The following is a 20994-nucleotide window of genomic DNA, read 5'->3' as shown; positions in this document are numbered from 1 at the left end:
AGGTGCTCCCAAAACACACAAATATTCACTGGCTCTTCTTTAAAAAGTCCTTTGTTATCATGAATTTGATGTAAAACACGGTCCACATAAATAGAATCTCTAGGTGGCGCTGCAGGATGAGAACAGAGACGCAGCGTTACGGAGATCGACTGCCTCAGAAAACACTTCACATGATGGCAGACAACAAAACAAGCCGCAAAATAAGCTCAAACAACGACACTCAAAAGTTGGGAATGATTAAGATTTTTTTAGCCTTTTTTGAAATATAATTCCAATGTAAATCATCTGTTCTCTATGTGAATATATAGTAAAGTGTAATTTATTCCTGTGATCAAAGCTGAATTTCCAGCATCATTACTCCAGTCTTCAGTGTCACATGATCCTTCAGAAATCACTCTAATATGATGATTGGATGATCAAGAAACATTTATGATTATTATCAATGATGAAAAGCATCTTTGTGGAATTTTTGTGGAAGCAATCATGTTTTATTTTTCAGGATTCTTTGATGAATAGAAATTTTCAAAAGAACCGCATTTATTTGAAATATAATCTTTTGTATCTCACTTTTGATCAATTTAATGTGTCCTTGAAGAATAAAAGTATACATTTTTAGTTCTTAAACTTTTGAACAGTAATGTATGACGATTTCCACAAAAATACAAACTGTTTTCAACAATGATAATAATCATAAATGTTTCTTGAACATCAAATCATCATATTAGAATGATTGATTAGAAGGATGTCCTTCCCTCAATATACGATCTCGTGCCGACGGGATATTATGATGTTCCCACAAGTTTATATGCTGTGGCCACGATAAAACTTAAGTGAACCGAACATCCCCTCCCGGTCACCGTAGAAAACAGCTGATTTACATTAGAATAATATTTCACTGTACAGCATTTTTGATCAAATAAATGTAGATTAGTGTAGTTATTCTAAACTTTTGACTGCCAATGTAAAAATCAATGAATTCACCCTCTCAACAACAGTTTTTGCGTCTAATTTTAAGTGTTTCTAGACCTTTACATGTAAAGGAATAAAATCATCTAACTTCAATATAAACATGTTATAAATTGAGCACAGAATATTTAGTGTCTGGTTTGCTCACGTGATCGTCTCTCCACTGCTAGCTTGTTAGCCGCGTCCTCAGCCATTACTTCATCTCTCTCTCCACACGCAGAACGTCTCGCCAACTTCTGCTGTTTCCGACGAAGCTTTCGATCATTTTTAGACTTCAACTTCTTAATACTGTTGAGGTACAGCGAGAGAAATCACGGTAAACGAGCGAAGCCTTAAAGCGTTGCGCTGAATCTAACAGGATCAAACGTCACCTTGAACATGGTTGCCGGACTCTCGCTCGTCCAGCAGGGCTGAGTTTAGGAATACATGTTTTAAACTGAGAGACAAAGAGAGTGTTAGTTAGTAAATGAAGCCATGAAACATCACTGTGAGAGAGAGAGAGTGTGTGTGTGTGTGTGTGTGTGTGTGAGAGAGTGTGTGTGTGTGAGTGAGTGAGAGTGTGAGTGAGTGAGTGAGTGAGTGAGCAAGAGTGTGAGTGAGTGAGTGAAAATGAGTGTGAGAGTGAGTGAGTGAGTGAGTGTGAGAGTGAGTGAGTGAGTGTGAGAGTGAGTGAGTGAGTGAGTGAGTGAGCGAGAGTGTGAGTGAGTGAGAGCGAGTGAGCGAGAGTGTGAGTGAGTGAGAGCGAGTGAGCGAGAGTGTGAGTGAGTGTGAGAGTGAGTGAGTGAGTGAGTGAGTGAGCGAGAGTGTGAGTGAGTGAGAGCGAGTGAGCGAGAGTGTGAGTGAGTGAGAGAGTGAGCGAGAGTGTGAGTGAGTGAGAGCGAGTGAGCGAGAGTGTGAGTGAGTGAGAGCGAGTGAGCGAGAGTGTGAGTGAGTGTGAGAGTGAGTGAGTGAGTGAGTGAGTGAGTGAGCGAGAGTGTGAGTGAGTGAGAGCGAGTGAGCGAGAGTGTGAGTGAGTGCGAGCTTGAGTGAGTGAGTGAGTGAGTGAGAGTGAGTGAGTGAGTGAGTGAGTGAGTGAGTGAGTGAGTGAGTGAGTGAGTGAGAGTGAGTGAGTGAGTGAGTGCTTCAGTGAGTGAGTGAGTGAGTGAGTGAGTGAGTGTGTGTGAGTGAGCGAGAGTGTGAGTGAGTGAGAGCGAGCTTGAGTGAGTGAGTGAGTGAGTGAGTGAGTGTGAGAGTTAGTGAGTGAGTGAGTGAGAGTGAGTTAGTGAGTGAGTGAGTGAGTGTGAGTGAGCGAGAGTGTGAGTGAGTGAGTGAGTGTGAGTGAGTGTGAGAGAGTGAGTGAGTGAGTGAGAGTAAGTGTGAGAGTGAGTGAGTGTGAGAGTGAGTGAGAGTGAGTGTGAGTGAGTGAGCAAGAGTGAGTGAGTGAGTGAGTGAGTGTGAGAGTGAGTGAGTGAGTAAGAGTGTGAGAGAATGTTAGTGAGTGTGAGAGTGAGTGTGTGTGAGTGAGCGTGCGTGTGAGTGAGAGTGTGTGTGAGAGTGAGTGAGAGTGAGTGTGAGTGAGTGAGCAAGAGTGAGTGAGTGAGTGAGTGAGTGAGAGAGTGAGAGAGTGAGCAAGAGTGTGAGAGAATGTTAGTGAGTGTGAGAGTGAGTGTGTGTGAGTGAGCGTGCGTGTGAGTGAGAGTGTGTGTGAGTGAGTGAGTACCTCACCTCACACTTTATCAGCCCTGTCGAGCCAAATATTACAACGTGACAGATCCGCCCTCCACAATCCGGCGTAAAACACAAATCTTTTAGAAAATCCTGCAGTGAAAGGAGAAAAGCGAGTGAGTGTTTCTGTCCTCTTCAGATCTCAATCACTGAGTGACGCTTGTCTGACCTTGTCATTCTTATCGGAGAATGAAAGTGTTTTGAGCTTCTTCCAGCAGCTCATATGAAACTCGACTCTGCAGCTCTGACAGCAGATCAGCTGGATGAAGCCCTGAGAACACACACATCAACACACTCACTCACACTGCACGATTAATCATATCGCAATCGCGATGTCAAGCCTAGGCGATTATAAGACACAAAATTCTGCGATTTTACATGAAATAAACAAATTGGGGCTGTTAACGCAATATCTGTTAATTTTTGTCATTCTTTGGCTAGTGTTACATGATCCCGCTCTTATTCATGCTAATGCTTTTAAACCATTCATTTTTTGACAAGACAAAAAAAAAGAAAAAAAAAGAGCGTGCTGCCTGTGAATGTCCTGACTGTGACACACAGAAAGACTAGCGCTAGTATCGTGCGCACAAGACGCTGCCAGAATACAGTTCTCTTTCGCGCTTGAACGAACAATAACACACACAATTATGCCAAAATGTATTTTTGTCGAGTATCTTCATAAATAAGAGCAGTCTTATGGGGGGTGTCATTTTTATCCAGACATCAATGGCTTATTGATCATTATAGGTGTTATCAATCATTTAGTTGTTGTTGCTAGTTTGAGTCAAGAAATACAGATTTCAGTATTATCACTAATCTGTGTGTGCATTTTCCACTCACTCACTCTCTCGCACTCACTCACTCACTCACTCTCTCGCACTCACTCACTCACTCTCTCGCACTCACTCACTCTCTCGCACTCACTCACTCACTCACTCACTCTCACTCTCTCGCACTCACTCTCTCGCACTCACTCACTCTCTCGCACTCACTCACTCTCTCGCACTCACTCACTCTCTCGCACTCACTCACTCTCTCGCACTCACTCACTCTCTCGCACTCACTCACTCTCTCGCACTCACTCACTCTCTCGCACTCACTCACTCTCTCTCACTCTCTCGCACTCACTCACTCTCTCGCACTCACTCACTCTCTCGCACTCACTCGCTCTCTCTCACTCTCTCGCACTCACTCACTCTCTCGCACTCACTCACTCTCTCGCACTCACTCACTCACTCACTCACTCTCTCGCACTCACTCACTCACTCGCACTCACTCACTCACTCACTCTCTCGCACTCACTCACTCTCTCGCACTCACTCACTCTCTCGCACTCACTCACTCTCTCTCACTCTCTCGCACTCACTCACTCTCTCGCACTCACTCACTCTCTCGCACTCACTCGCTCTCTCTCACTCTCTCGCACTCACTCACTCTCTCGCACTCACTCACTCACTCTCTCGCACTCACTCACTCACTCGCACTCACTCACTCACTCACTCGCACTCACTCACTCACTCTCTCGCACTCACTCACTCACTCTCTCGCACTCACTCACTCACTCTCTCGCACTCACTCACTCACTCTCACCCACTCACTCACTCTCTCGCACCCACTCACTCACTCTCTCGCACTCACTCACTCACTCTCTCGCACTCACTCACTCACTCTCTCGCACTCACTCACTCACTCACTCTCTCGCACTCACTCACTCACTCGCACTCACTCACTCACTCACTCACTCTCTCGCACTCACTCACTCACTCTCTCGCACTCACTCACTCACTCTCTCACTCTCTCGCACTCACTCACTCTCTCGCACTCACTCACTCTCTCGCACTCACTCACTCTCTCGCACTCACTCACTCTCTCGCACTCACTCACTCTCTCGCACTCACTCACTCTCTCGCACTCACTCACTCTCTCGCACTCACTCACTCTCTCGCACTCACTCACTCTCTCACTCTCTCGCACTCACTCACTCACTCTCTCGCACTCACTCACTCACTCACTCTCTCGCACTCACTCACTCACTCGCACTCACTCACTCACTCACTCTCTCGCACTCACTCACTCACTCTCTCGCACTCACTCACTCACTCTCTCACTCACCTTAAAGTCGGGGTCGCTGAAGTAGATGTGTATGGTATGAGCGAGGCAGTGCTGATGTCGACACACTGCGTCTGCTTTAGGAGGAAACTTACACAACTCCACAAACCTCTGCAGGCGTTCCTTCAGGACAGAGATCAGATCAGATCATCATCATCATCATCATCAGATCATAACAGCTCTCAGGGTTAAACTCATCTATGCTAGAGCTCGATTTTAATCATTCTCATTTTGATGAACCGATATTGATTCTTTAATCTCAAGGTTGATATTTTAGATGCTGATGCGTTTAAACTTCACTAAACATTCTCTGTATCTCCTGCCATCCAATAATAATCTTTGATACTTCTGATATGAAAATCTCATCTTTCAAATCCTGTCAGTTTCATCAGTAAATTCAGTCAGTAAATGTGTTTAATGTGTGTGACAGATGAACCGATCATCTCCTCCTCTTTATTACTAGTTACAGCAGCAAATAAACATCAATGAACATCAGAAGGAAAGTTGAAAGATTCAGAAGAACTTCCTGAAATCAGTCGTGTCTCATGTAATCCATCAATCAGAGATTCAACCAATCAGTCAATAACACAGCTGGAGAACAATAATGTCACGTAACGCCACATTTACCTCAGAAAAGCCATTCAGTGTCCATAAACTCGATAGTCATTTAGAAAAATAACTCTAAAGAGAGCATTCTGATTGACACATGCACTATATGACGTATTCATTATATTTTTACTCAACCTGTTCTACAATATTTGATGTGTTTGAATATATTTGTCATAAAAACAAGTTATGACAGCTGCCGTTTAAATGTACAGTGGGTACGGAAAGTATTCAGACCCCCTTAAATTTTTCACTCTTTGTTATATTGCAGCCATTTTCTAAAATCATTTAAGTTCATTTTTTTCCTCATTATTGTACACACAGCACCCCATATTGACAGAAAAACACAGAATTGTTGACATTTTTGCACATTTATTAAAAAAGAAAAACTGAAATATCACATGGTCCCAAGTATTCAGACCCTTTGCTGTGACACTCATATATTTAACTCAGGTGCTGTCCATTTCTTCTGATCATCCTTGAGATGGTTCTACACCTTCATTTGAGTCCAGCTGTGTTTGATTATACTGATTGGACTTGATTAGGAAAGCCACACACCTGTCTATATAAGACCGTACAGCTCACAGTGCATGTCAGAGCAAATGAGAATCATGAGGTCAAAGGAACTGCCTGAAGAGCTCAGAGACAGAATTGTGGCAAGGCACAGATCTGGCCAAGGTTACAAAAACAATTCTGCTGCACTTAAGGTTCCTAAGAGCACAGTGGCCTCCATAATCCTTAAATGGAAGACTTTTGGGACGACCAGAACCCTTCCTAAAGCTGTCCGTCCGGCCAAACTGAGCTATCGGGGGAGAAGAGCCTTGGTGAGAGCGGTAAAGAAGAACCCAAAGATCACTGTGGCTGAGCTCCAGAGATGCAGTCGGGAGATGGGAGAAAGTTGTAGTAAGTCAACCATCACTGCAGCCATCCACCAGTCGGGGCTTCATGGCAGAGTGGCCCGACGGAAGCCTCTCCTCAGTGCAAGACACATGAAAGCACACCTGAAGGACTCCAAGATGGTGATAAATAAGATTCTCTGGCCTGACCAAGATAGAACTTTTTGGCCTTAATTCTAAGCGGTATGTGTGGAGAAAACCAGGCACTGCTCATCACCTGTCCAATACAGTCTCAACAGTGAAGCATCATGCTGTGGGGGTGTTTGTCAGCTGCAGGGACAGGACGACTGGTTGCAATCGAGGGAAAGATGAATGCGGCCAAGTACAGGGATATCCTGGACGAAAACCTTCTCCAGAGTGCTCTGGACCTCAGACTGGGCCGAAGGTTCACCTTCCAACAAGACAATGACCCTAAGCACACAGCTAAAATAACGAAGGAGTGGCTTCACAACAACTCCGTGACTGTTCTTGAATGGCCCAGCCAGAGCCCTGACTCAAACCCAACTGAGCATCTCTGGAGAGACCTGAAAATGTCTGTCCACCCACGTTTACCATCCAGCCTGACAGAACTGGAGAGGATCTGCAAGGAGGAATGGCAGAGGATACCCAAATCCAGCTGTGAAAAACGTGTTGCATCTTTCCCAAAAAGACTCATGGCTGTATTAGATCAAAAGGGTGTTTCTACTAAACACTGAGCAAAGGGTCTGAATACTTGGGACCATGTGATATTTCAGTTTTTCTTTTTTAATAAATGTGCAAAAATGTCAACAATTCTGTGTTTTTCTGTCAATATGGGGTGCTGTGTGTACAATAATGAGGGAAAAAATGAACTTAAATGATTTTAGCAAATGGCTGCAATATAACAAAGAGTGAAACATTTAAGGGGGTCTGAATACTTTCCGTACCCGCTGTACATTTCAAAAAGTAAATTACAGTAGAAATATAATTATGTCATTAAAAAGTCACTTTACTAAAAACAGGCTTGGGTAATTTTAATGTTAGCATATAAATAAGTTTATTGTAACCTGTAATATTACAGTAATGAAGCGACTGACAGGGTTCATGTAGTTCATGCAGTGAGAAAAATACAGTACATACACAAATTAATTGAAATCGGAATTTAATCGAATTGCTTGTGACTAAATTGAAATCAAATCGAAATAGTAAAAGAGGAAGAGATGATCGGTTCATCTGTCACACACACATTAAACACACACAAACACATTTATTGACTGAATTTACTGATGAAACTGACAGGATTCTAAAGATGAGACCGTTTCATATCAGAAGTATCAAATATTATTGTGATTATTGGATGGCAGGAGCTACAGAGAATGTTCAGTGTTCAAGTTTGGTTAAAGAATCAGCTGAAAATTGACTAAAAGATCAATCTTGGGAATTGATACCGGTTCATCAAAGTGAGAACTGGTTAAAAACATTATGTCCTACTAAATCAGACACTGAATACCAGAATATTCTGATGGATGGCAGTAATCTCACACACACACACACACACACACACCTTTAAACAGGCCGTCTGTGTCTCCTCAACTATAGTTTTAGTGGTCGGCCAGGTGAGTTTCCCAGGTGTGACGTGTCTCTGAATCATGAGCTGTGCGTTAGAGAAACGCTCCAGAGCTTTAGCAAACCTGTAAAACACAGAGCATGAGCCTGACGTGCGAGACGATCCGGGCGGAGCGCCAGAGCCTTCACATCAACACTAACCTGTTCTCCTTCAGATACACTCGCCCCATCCCATAATGCACCAGCGACTGGAACTTCCTGTCTGACGACTCTAACATGGCGAACTTCCTGTGAGCTTCAGCCAGTTCCTTCTCACACACACACACACACACACACACACACACCACACAACAAAACCAAACAAACAAACAAACTGAAAATCAGACACTTTAAACTCACTTTATCAGGACCAACAGTGACATTCATGTTTTTTGCAGTTTACAGCTTCAGGGTTCGTGCAGATCCTGTAAAATCTAATTCCAGGACTTTAAAAACTTTATTTTTTCAAGGATTACAATCAGAGATCTCATTTATCAAACAATATCTTTCTTTATTATCTTTTAAATTCTTAAAGGGTAAATGGATAAATAAAAATAAACTAATAAAACAAAATGGTACAAATAAACTGCAGCACATGCGATGCCTGCGGAAACTTTACCCACTGAAGGACACTGTGATAAAGATATCGCTTTCCCATGAATATATGATTGACCTGAAGAATAAAAGCTGTATCATATACTTGGATATTTATAGGAGCAATAACACACTCATAACCATGTGCCTCTATATCTATATCAGACGGGTAGAGTATCCAAAAACTGTACTCAACTACTTATAGAAATATTTACTCAAAGTAAAAGTAATAATCTTAATAGTTACTTGAGTAAGAGTTAAAAGTATCCAATGAAAGAACTACTCAAGCTAGTTACTTCAGATCATATATATATCTCATGATATTATTTAAATATTTTAAATTTAAATGACTATTAATATCATAATTAGATAGGCTATCTTTGCAACAAAAACAGAAGAGACGAGCATTATTTCTGCATCTGTATCCCGAACATCACTGCTTGTCCTTTGGTTTGTATAATTTTAACTTACACAACTACATTTGGATTATTAGACAATGTCGAAATAAAGTGACTCTGCAGAGTTTTGCATTCACATTACTGCGCACACACACACACACACACACACACACACATTACTGCGCACACACACACACACACACACACACATTACTGCGCACACACACACACACACACACATTACTGCACACACACACACACACACACTACTGCGCACACACACACACACACACATTACTGCACACACACACACACACATTACTGCACACACACACACACACACACACACACACATTACTGCACACACACACACACACACACACACACACACACATTACTGCACACACACACACACACACACACACACATTACTGCACACACACACACACACACACACACACACATTACTGCACACACACACACACACACACTACTGCGCACACACACACACACACACACATTACTGCACACACACACACACACACACACATTACTGCACACACACACACACACACACACACTACTGCGCACACACACACACACACACACACACACACATTACTGCACACACACACACACACACACACTACTGCGCACACACACACACACACACACACATTACTGCGCACACACACACACACACACACATTACTGCGCACACACACACACACACACACATTACTGCGCACACACACACACACACACACACATTACTGCGCACACACACACACATTACTGCACACACACACACACACACACATTACTGCACACACACACACATTACTGCACACACGCACACACACACATTACTGCACACACACACACACACATTACTGCACACACACACACACATACTACTGCACACACACACACACTACTGCACACACACACACATTACTGCACACACACATTACTGCACACACACACACATTACTGCACACACACACATTACTGCACACACACACACACTACTGCACACACACATTACTGCACACACACACACACATTACTGCACACACACATTACTGCACACACACATTACTGCACACACACATTACTGCACACACACATTACTGCACACACACATTACTGCACACACACACATTACTGCACACACACATTACTGCACACACACACACACATTACTGCGCACACACACACACACATTACTGCACACACACACACACATTACTGCACACACACACACACTACTGCACACACACACATTACTGCACACACACACACACATTACTGCACACACACACATTACTGCACACACACACACACACATTACTGCACACACACATTACTGCGCACACACATTACTGCACACACACACATTACTGCACACACACACACACACACACACACATTACTGCACACACACATTACTGCGCACACACACATTACTGCACACACACATTACTGCACACACACATTACTGCACACACACACACACATTACTGCACACACACATTACTGCGCACACACATTACTGCGCACACACACATTACTGCACACACACATTACTGCACACACACACACACATTACTGCGCACACACATTACTGCGCACACACATTACTGCGCACACACATTACTGCGCACACACATTACTGCGCACACACACACACACACATTACTGCACACACACATTACTGCGCACACACATTACTGCACACACACATTACTGCGCACACACATTACTGCACACACACATTACTGCACACACACATTACTGCACACACACATTACTGCGCACACACATTACTGCGCACACACACACACATTACTGCACACACACATTACTGCGCACACACATTACTGCGCACACACATTACTGCGCACACACACACACATTACTGCACACACACATTACTGCGCACACACATTACTGCGCACACACATTACTGCGCACACACATTACTGCACACACACACACACATTACTGCACACACACATTACTGCACACACACACACACACATTACTGCGCACACACATTACTGCGCACACACACATTACTGCACACACACACACACATTACTGCACACACACATTACTGCACACACACATTACTGCACACACACATTACTGCACACACACATTACTGCACACACACACACACATTACTGCACACACACATTACTGCACACACACACACACATTACTGCACACACACATTACTGCACACACACACACACATTACTGCACACACACATTACTGCACACACACACACACACATTACTGCACACACACATTACTGCGCACACACATTACTGCGCACACACATTACTGCGCACACACATTACTGCGCACACACACACACATTACTGCACACACACATTACTGCACACACACATTACTGCACACACACATTACTGCGCACACACATTACTGCGCACACACACACACATTACTGCGCACACACATTACTGCACACACACATTACTGCGCACACACATTACTGCGCACACACATTACTGCACACACACATTACTGCGCACACACATTACTGCGCACACACACACACATTACTGCGCACACACATTACTGCGCACACACATTACTGCGCACACACACAAACATTACTGCACACACACATTACTGCGCACACACATTACTGCGCACACACATTACTGCACACACACATTACTGCGCACACACATTACTGCGCACACACATTACTGCGCACACACATTACTGCACACACACATTACTGCGCACACACATTACTGCACACACACATTACTGCGCACACACACAAACATTACTGCACACACACATTACTGCGCACACACATTACTGCGCACACACACACACATTACTGCGCACACACATTACTGCACACACACATTACTGCACACACACATTACTGCGCACACACATTACTGCGCACACACATTACTGCGCACACACATTACTGCACACACACATTACTGCGCACACACATTACTGCGCACACACACACACATTACTGCACACACACATTACTGCGCACACACATTACTGCGCACACACACACACATTACTGCGCACACACATTACTGCACACACACATTACTGCACACACACATTACTGCGCACACACATTACTGCGCACACACATTACTGCGCACACACATTACTGCACACACACATTACTGCGCACACACACACACATTACTGCGCACACACATTACTGCGCACACACATTACTGCGCACACACACAAACATTACTGCACACACACATTACTGCGCACACACATTACTGCGCACACACATTACTGCACACACACATTACTGCGCACACACATTACTGCGCACACACATTACTGCGCACACACATTACTGCACACACACATTACTGCGCACACACACAAACATTACTGCACACACACATTACTGCGCACACACATTACTGCGCACACACACACACATTACTGCGCACACACATTACTGCACACACACATTACTGCACACACACATTACTGCGCACACACATTACTGCGCACACACATTACTGCGCACACACATTACTGCACACACACATTACTGCGCACACACATTACTGCGCACACACACACACATTACTGCACACACACATTACTGCGCACACACATTACTGCGCACACACATTACTGCGCACACACACACACATTACTGCGCACACACATTACTGCACACACACATTACTGCACACACACATTACTGCACACACACACACACATTACTGCGCACACACATTACTGCGCACACACATTACTGCACACACACATTACTGCGCACACACACACACACATTACCGCGGGATGGCGGGTGTTCATTTCATAAACTGTGGACAATAGTAGCTTATTTAATGTATAAATTAATATGTCCAAAAAGCGGGTATGAAAGAAATGAAGAAATTTTTTAAATTTCGTTTAAATGTAATTTTGGTGATCAAAGATGAGTTTTAAGGGAGATGTCGATCAGGAGACGCCCAGGTGAACTTATGTCAGGTGTGTAGGGGAAACTAGCCTGAGGTAAAGTCACATGACTTCCTCCAGCGTCTCCCACACGTGTGTGTGCGCAGGCTAAAGCTGGTCAGCTGGTGAATGTGCTCTCGGTGTGAACGTTTGCTCTGGAAAGCGGAGTCGTGTGGCATTACCTCTGGTTGTCCGATCTCCAGCAGGGCCGTTGCATATCCATAAACCAGCACAGATTTATCCAGCTCCGTCAGTCCCAGCGCCTGTCGGGAACACACACCAGTGAACACTTATGAACGAGGGGCCGAACCGTTCAGTCTGTGTCAGAGCCGAATACTGAAGCACAACATCTAAACACAGCGAGTGCCACTGTTCTGCAGACTCACACACGCGAGGGGATTCTCCAGCTGTGTTCATACGCCAGAGTCCAGCACGGGGCAGATTTTGTAAATCCACACCCGACCCGCTTAAAATAGAACCGACACCCGACCCGCACCCGAAATAAAATCAGTTTAGCCAATCACATTATAGACACACTTACAAAAATGTTTATTGCCAGGTCATACAGAACTTATCACATGACCATTAACACAAGGACAACTTCAGCCGAAGCTGTAAAAGGCCGATACATGAAGAACACGGCTAACGTTACCACAAACCTGAGTAGCCTTAACATTTTACCAGTCGAACAGACGCGGCTGCAACACTATATGCCACGCAATTTCGTCTAGCCTACATCTGACAATGTTGGGTCACACACGCCCTGCACACCACACACCCTGCACACCACACACACTGAACACCACACACACTGAACACCACACACCCTGCACACCACACACACACTGCACACCACACACACTGAACACCACACACACTGAACACCACACACACTGAACAGTGTTACATCTGAAAAATACTGTTCGATAGAACGGCTTGGTTTGTTACCACAGTTATCTGTGCTTCCTCTGCGATGAAGTTCCACATCTGCGCTATCCAACACGAAAATGCAGCAAAGCCTTTCTCCACATTTCTCCCACACACTGGACTTGACTTTTGATGACGTACTGTCGACAACTTTACCATCTCCACTAGCTATTCTTTTCTTCAGCTCCTCAGCATCATCTCGACTGCAGATCACGCGCGCGGTTATGAGGAATTTTTAAAAGTGAAAGTAGCCTAGGGAACGTTATAGAGACTCCTGGGAGGGCGTGGCGCGTGGGCACAAAAAACCTGATGTGGATTTTAAATTATTTTATCAACTTGAAATACAGGCATATTTTTGTAGATGTGTTCCTAAAAATATGCATATATTTTTATATATTTTTATATATTTTTACGTTTGCATGTGATTGTTTTAAACCCGTTATTTTTCACCCGTTTGAGCAAAATTTGCCCGCGGATACCCGAACCCGTGCAGTGTACCCCAGTGACTCTGCCATACGCGTATTTTAATGTAAATTTTGCCATATTGCATAAGAAACATAGGATGGAAGCACCAAGATGTGCATAACTTCAAAAAATTAGACACACTCGTTTATGATGGAGGGAAAAACAGCCTGATTGCAGAAACTTGATGTAATGGAAGTGATGATTTTGTTCTCTTGAACACATGGGATGGAAACACTGCTTTATTCTCAAATGTTTTATGCAATATTCCAACTAAATTCTCAACTTTGGATGGAAACACAGACACATCTTGAACTGAATTTGACTGTCCTTTAGAGCTGCTTTACAGCGGTTTGTCTCATATTGATGAAGTTGCATCATCGGCAACGTTTACATGCAACCAAATCATCCGTTAGTAATGGGACTGTGACTTCATGTAAACACTTTAATCGATCCGACTGAGCTCGATCCCAATGACACGTCGATCGGATTGAAAGGGGTTTATTCATGATCCAGAGAACATGTGAACACTTGATCGACTGAAACCGAAACTGAAAGGAATGTGCATAGAAATAGCATAATGACGTAGAAATAGCGTAATGACGTAGAAATAGCGTACTGACGTAGAAATAGTGTAATGACGTAGAAATGACGTAGAAATAGCGTAATGACGTAGAAATAGCGTAATGACGTAGAAATAGAGTAATGATGTAGAAATAGCGCAATGACGTAGAAATAGCGCAATGACGTAGAAATAGCGTAATGGATATAGAAATAGAGTAATGATGTAGAAATAGCGTAATGACGTAGAAATAGCGTAATGACGTAGAAATAGAGTAATGACGTAGAAATAGCGCAATGACGTAGAAATAGCGTAATGGATATAGAAATAGAGTAATGATGTAGAAATAGCGTAGGGACGTAGAAATAGCGTAATGTAGAAATAGAGTAATGACGTAGAAATAGAGTAATGACGTAGAAATAGCATGACGTAGAAATAGCGTAATGACGTAGAAATAGAGTAATGACGTAGAAATAGAGTAATGACGTAGAAATAGAGTAATGACGTAGAAATAGCGCAATGACGTAGAAATAGAGTAATGATGTAGAAATAGCGCAATGACGTAGAAATAGCGTAATGGATATAGAAATAGAGTAATGATGTAGAAATAGCGTAGGGACGTAGAAATAGCGTAATGACGTAGAAATAGCGTAATGTAGAAATAGAGTAATGACGTAGAAATAGAGTAATGACGTAGAAATAGCATGACGTAGAAATAGTGTAATGACGTAGAAATAGAGTAATGACGTAGAAATAGCGCAATGACGTAGAAATAGAGTAATGACGTAGAAATAGCGTAATGACGTAGAAATAGAGTAATGATGTAGAAATAGCGCAATGACGTAGAAATAGCGTAATGGATATAGAAATAGCGTAATGGATATAGAAATAGCGTAATGACGTAGAAATAACGTAATGATGTAGAAATAGCGTAATGAATATAGAAATAGCGTAATGGATATAGAAATAGCGTAATGATGTAGAAATAGCGTAATGACGTAGAAATAGCGTAATGATGTAGAAATAGCGTAATGTAGAAATAGCGTAATGAATATAGAAATAGCGTAATGGATATAGAAATAGCGTAATGATGTAGAAATAGCGTAATGATGTAGAAATAGCGTAATGATGTAGAAATAGCGTAATGTAGAAATAGCGTAATGACGTAGAAATAGCGTAATGACGTAGAAATAGCGTAATGAATATAGAAATAGCGTAATGGATATAGAAATAGCGTAATGATGTAGAAATAGCGTAATGACGTAGAAATAGCGTAATGATGTAGAAATAGCGTAGGGACGTAGAAATAGCGTAATGACGTAGAAATAGCGTAATGTAGAAATAGAGTAATGACGTAGAAATAGCATGACGTAGAAATAGCGTAATGGATATAGAAATAGCGTAATGGATATAGAAATAGCGTAATGATGTAGAAATAGCGTAATGACGTAGAAATAGCGTAATGATGTAGAAATAGCGTAGGGACGTAGAAATAGCGTAATGACGTAGAAATAGCGTAATGTAGAAATAGAGTAATGACGTAGAAATAGCATGACGTAGAAATAGCGTAATGACGTAGAAATAGAGTAATGACGTAGAGATAGCGCAATGACGTAGAAATAGCGTAATGATGTAGAAATAGCGTAATGATGTAGAAATAGAGTACCGTATTTTCCGGACTATAAGTCGCTCCAGAGTATAAGTCGCATCAGTCAAAAAATGCGTCATGAAGAGGAAAAAAACATATATAAGTCGCACTGGACAATAAGTCGCATTTATTTAGAAATTTAGTTCACAAAATCCAAGACCAAGAACAGACATTTAATCTGGAAAGGCAAGTTATTCAACTACACAGTAGCACACAGAACAACAGGCTGAGTAGGTGTCCGGTATGTTAACGCAACACATTAACAGTTATTCAGCTACACAATAGCTTAAAGAACATACACCTGGGAGGCTGAATAGGCTAAATTAACATAAGCCAGCGAGTCCAACAAGCAAGTTACCAGTAAACAAGTTCACCAAGCTCCCGCAATCTCATTCCACATCACTGAATCCATTGAATTTTCTTCATCCTTGGTGTCGCTTCTGAACAACTCCGCAATAGAGCGCCCTCTCGCGGCTGTAGACGGTAATGTTTTCATCTCAGTCTAAATTAATTTTGATATACAAGTCGCACCTGACTATAAGTCGCAGGACCAGCCAAACTATGAAAAAAAGTGCGACTTATAGTCCGGAAAATACGGTAATGACGTAGAAATAGCGTAATGACGTAGAAATAGCGTAATGACGTAGAAATAGCGTAATGACGTAGAAATAGCGTAATGACGTAGAAATAGCGTAATGACGTAGAAATAGCGTAGGGACGTAGAAATAGCGTAATGATGTATAGCACATCAACCCGATCACGTTTAGCGTTCATGTAAACACTACGTTCAGATTCATCAATCGGAATGAATTCAGTCTGATTGAAACAGAAGTAGTGCATGTAAGCGTAGCCAGTGTGTGTGTGTGTAGCGCTATATTACCGCGGTGCCGCTGGACTCCAGGATCCGCAGGGCCGCAGTGAAGGACTGATGAGCGTTTCTGCAGCGCCGGTCACTCAGAGCCATGTGACCCTCCTGAACCGCAGCACAGAAGAGCTCTCTCGAACCCGCCTCGCTGACGGCCTCCTGCACACACACACCAGTGTTAAACACACACACACCACACATTTAAAAGATAAATTCATTAATCTGGTGCACTATGAGTAACCCGAATCCACTGTTAAAAATAAATAATCCACCGCCACCCGCCCAAACCTATGATATTCTCTTAGATATCTGCATCTGATCATCACATTACAATTATTCAAATTCTCAGTGTTAAGCATGATGATATGGTAACATATCACACTGAAGTAGGCTGATTTAAAATGAACATTTATTTAAAATAAAAGCAAAATTTTTACATTTACATTTTTACATTGGCAAAATTACATGTCCTTAATAGCCTAAATCAGGGTTGAGGGTGCATTCGCTTGCCCAGGCTGATGGTGGAGCTAGTAGTTGAGTGTATCTTGTTTTACTGTTGTCTTGTATTTTAATTGTATTTGGTTTGGTGTCGTGTTTAATGTTTTTTGTATTTTGGTTGTTTATGCTGTTGGAATATTGTTTTAAATGGAAAGCACTTTGGCCGACTCATGTTGTTTTTAAATGTGCTATAACTAACTAACTAACTAACTAACTAACGAGGCTTTACTCCCTTCAAACTTAAATTGTCAATGTTTCATTACATCACTGTTGGAAAACACTCTTTATCAGAATTTTTTTTTTTACCTTTATAAAGGGCATTTTTTCCCTAATTTTGTTAAATGTAGGCCTATGCTCCATCTTTCGTTTCAAATTCTTAAATTTTATCAAATAATCAAATTTGATCAAAGCTCGATACAACTTAAGTTTTATCAGATTAACGCAGGCTACTTTACATCGTCTTGCAACGCTGTGAGGAATAATACTATCGTGATAATAATCCTGGAAGATTTACCTCAGAAGTGCCGGTTTAGTTTCATTTCGAGGAGCAACGGATCCAGCTGAGGATTGTGAATAGTAAGTTCTTTATTCTCAAGTGCTTTGTTCTAATCGCGATATGGAATAGTGTCTGTAAACTGCAAAAAGACTGTTTAAATATCGTGTTTCTGTGTGTGAATGAATGAACAGCTTTTACCAAACTATATTGCTAGACTGAGATGAGTAAAAATTGACTGAAATATGTTGAAATAAAAATGTCTTTGTATGAGTAACGTATTAAACTGCAAATTAACATTTATGTGCCGTAATATATCATAAAAACGATATGTTAGAGACGAAATATGAAAGACAACATTTCGTTGACTAGTTTTGGATAAGATTATGAAGTTTTTACTGTAAAATAGAATCAAATAAGCTTTTGTTCGCCAGTTTCTGCTCATATGTTAAATATATAGTATGTTTTGTCAAAAATAAAGTCATCAACTAAGATGTTATTATAGTGTTTGTTCCAATGATGGCTATATTCAAACTAATGAATCCTTAACTTTAAAATACGCATGATAAAATGTATACTAAATATTGTTAAAATTGTAATTGTTGTTGATTTACATGTGAAAACTTTTTAATAAAATAGCAAAAAATATATTTACAAGGTAGATGTAAACAAAATCTCAATATGTCAATATCAGCCTTCTCATTAAATTATTTATTATTGTTTTTTATTAGTGACACATTTGGGGAGAGGATATATTCCAAAACTTTCTGAAAATACAGTATAAGAATTAACTGCACAATTACTGGAAATGTTTTCCTTGGATATTATACATAATATCCAAAATTTGTTGAAAAAGACAAAAAAAATTCAAGATGTTTCCAACTTTAACTTTGAACCAATTCTGTGGAATAGCCATTATAGCCTATTTGAACAGGATTTGTTTCCAGGTATGACTGTGTACTAAAAATGTGCTTTTGACTTTCATTTATATTTGAATTATATTGTTATAATTATAATGATATATATATATATATATATATATATATATATATATATATATATATATATATATATATATATATATATATATATATATATATATATATATATCATTGTTCATGATCATGTTTATAAGCAACTGAAAAAAGCACAAATGTCAGGGCATGTCAAAACATCTCAAGGACCCCAAAAACACCTTAGACCCCAGCGTTACACACACACGCCAGCGTTACACACACACACGCCAGCGTTACACACACACACGCCAGCGTTACACACACACACGCCAGCGTTACACACACACGCCAGCGTTAAACACACACACGCCAGCGTTAAACACACACACGCCAGCGTTACACACACACGCCAGCGTTACACACACACGCCAGCGTTAAACACACACACGCCAGCGTTACACACACACGCCAGCGTTACACACACACACGCCAGCGTTACACACACACACGCCAGCGTTACACACACACACGCCAGCGTTACACACACACACGCCAGCGTTACACACACACACGCCAGCGTTACACACACACAACTCAAGTTACTTGTAATGAGTTTCCCCAACACTGCTCAGGAGTTTGCTCTGTGTGACACTAACCGCTGGACTGTGGGCTCGCTCCGGGACAGGTGTGTGTTTGCTGCGCTCCGGGACAGGTGTGTGTTTGCTGTGCTCCGGGACAGGTGTGTGTTTGCTGTGCTCCGGGACAGGTGTGTGTTTGCTGCGCTCCGGGACAGGTGTGTGTTTGCTGCGCACCGACGGCTTCTCCACTGCACCTGAAGCTTTCTTACTCTTCCGTGGACTCATTTCACTAGGACAAGATTCATTAGGAATAAGCATCATTATCCAAGAGGCTCAATGAAATCAGTGCAGCGTTTCTGATCAATGAAGTGAGGAATAAAAAAACCCCAATAAAAACCGCTAATATGTTAATATTCTCAATCAGATTTTAGTTCAGATTTTGGGTAACACTTTACAATAAGGTTCATTAGTTAACTACCTTAGTTAACATGAACTAAGAACGAACAATACTTCTTCAGCATTTATTAATCTTAAATGTTAATTTCCACATTTACTAATACATTATTAAAATCAAAGGTTGTATTTGTTAACATTAGTTAATGCACTGTGAACTAACATGAACAATGAACAGCTGGATTATTAATAACTAACATTAACAAAGATGAATAAATACTGTAACAAATGTTTTGTTCATTGTTAGTTCATGTTAGTTACTACATTAATTAATGTTAACTAATGAACCTTTTTGTAAAGCGTTACCAAATTTTGTCAACAGTTTAATTTTAATTAGTTTTAGTAGTTGTTGTGTTTGCCATTTTTCTATGCCATCAAGCTTGAATATTTTATTCAAGTTAAATGTTTATTTCATGTTTTGGTAACACTTCACAAAGTTGCATTATGTACTAAAAAAAAGTTAACATTTCTACAGCATATTTATCTCATTTAATGTCACGTTCAACATTTACCAACACATTTTTAAGGGCAAAAGTTAACATTAATGCACTGTGAACATGAACAGCTATTTTACATTAATAAGTGTTCACAGTTAGATCGTGCTAGTTAACACAAGCCTGTTGTAAAGGGTTTGTTCACGCTCATCACAAACAGCAGAAGTGAAGAAAACATCCTGACACCGAGCGACTGAGAAATGAAAGTAAATCTAG

General features: G+C 41.5%; 1 protein-coding gene across 4 annotated transcripts in view; it reads right to left on the bottom strand.

Moving 5' to 3' along the window:
* Window positions 1-20994, bottom strand: part of ttc3 (tetratricopeptide repeat domain 3) — a 55400-nt gene that overhangs the window by 17235 nt on the left and 17171 nt on the right. For all 4 annotated transcript variants that reach the window (XM_084104225.1, XM_084104224.1, XM_084104226.1 and 1 more), the window contains exons 17-27: window positions 19910-20120; window positions 17322-17465; window positions 13025-13105; window positions 8007-8113; window positions 7804-7930; window positions 4783-4902; window positions 2840-2941; window positions 2671-2763; window positions 1338-1402; window positions 1115-1254; window positions 1-109 (exon numbers count right to left, since the gene is read on the bottom strand). The exon at window positions 1-109 is cut by the window's left edge and continues 206 nt beyond it. In XM_084104225.1, coding sequence (XP_083960351.1) covers window positions 1-109; window positions 1115-1254; window positions 1338-1402; window positions 2671-2763; window positions 2840-2941; window positions 4783-4902; window positions 7804-7930; window positions 8007-8113; window positions 13025-13105; window positions 17322-17465; window positions 19910-20120 — 1299 coding nt within the window. The remainder of the gene's footprint in view (window positions 110-1114; window positions 1255-1337; window positions 1403-2670; window positions 2764-2839; window positions 2942-4782; window positions 4903-7803; window positions 7931-8006; window positions 8114-13024; window positions 13106-17321; window positions 17466-19909; window positions 20121-20994) is intronic.

The sequence above is a fragment of the Abramis brama genome (assembly GCF_963993115.1).
Source record: "Abramis brama genome assembly, chromosome: 25".
NCBI lineage: Eukaryota > Metazoa > Chordata > Actinopteri > Cypriniformes > Leuciscidae > Abramis > Abramis brama.
This window is presented reverse-complemented; position numbering and strand designations above follow the sequence as displayed.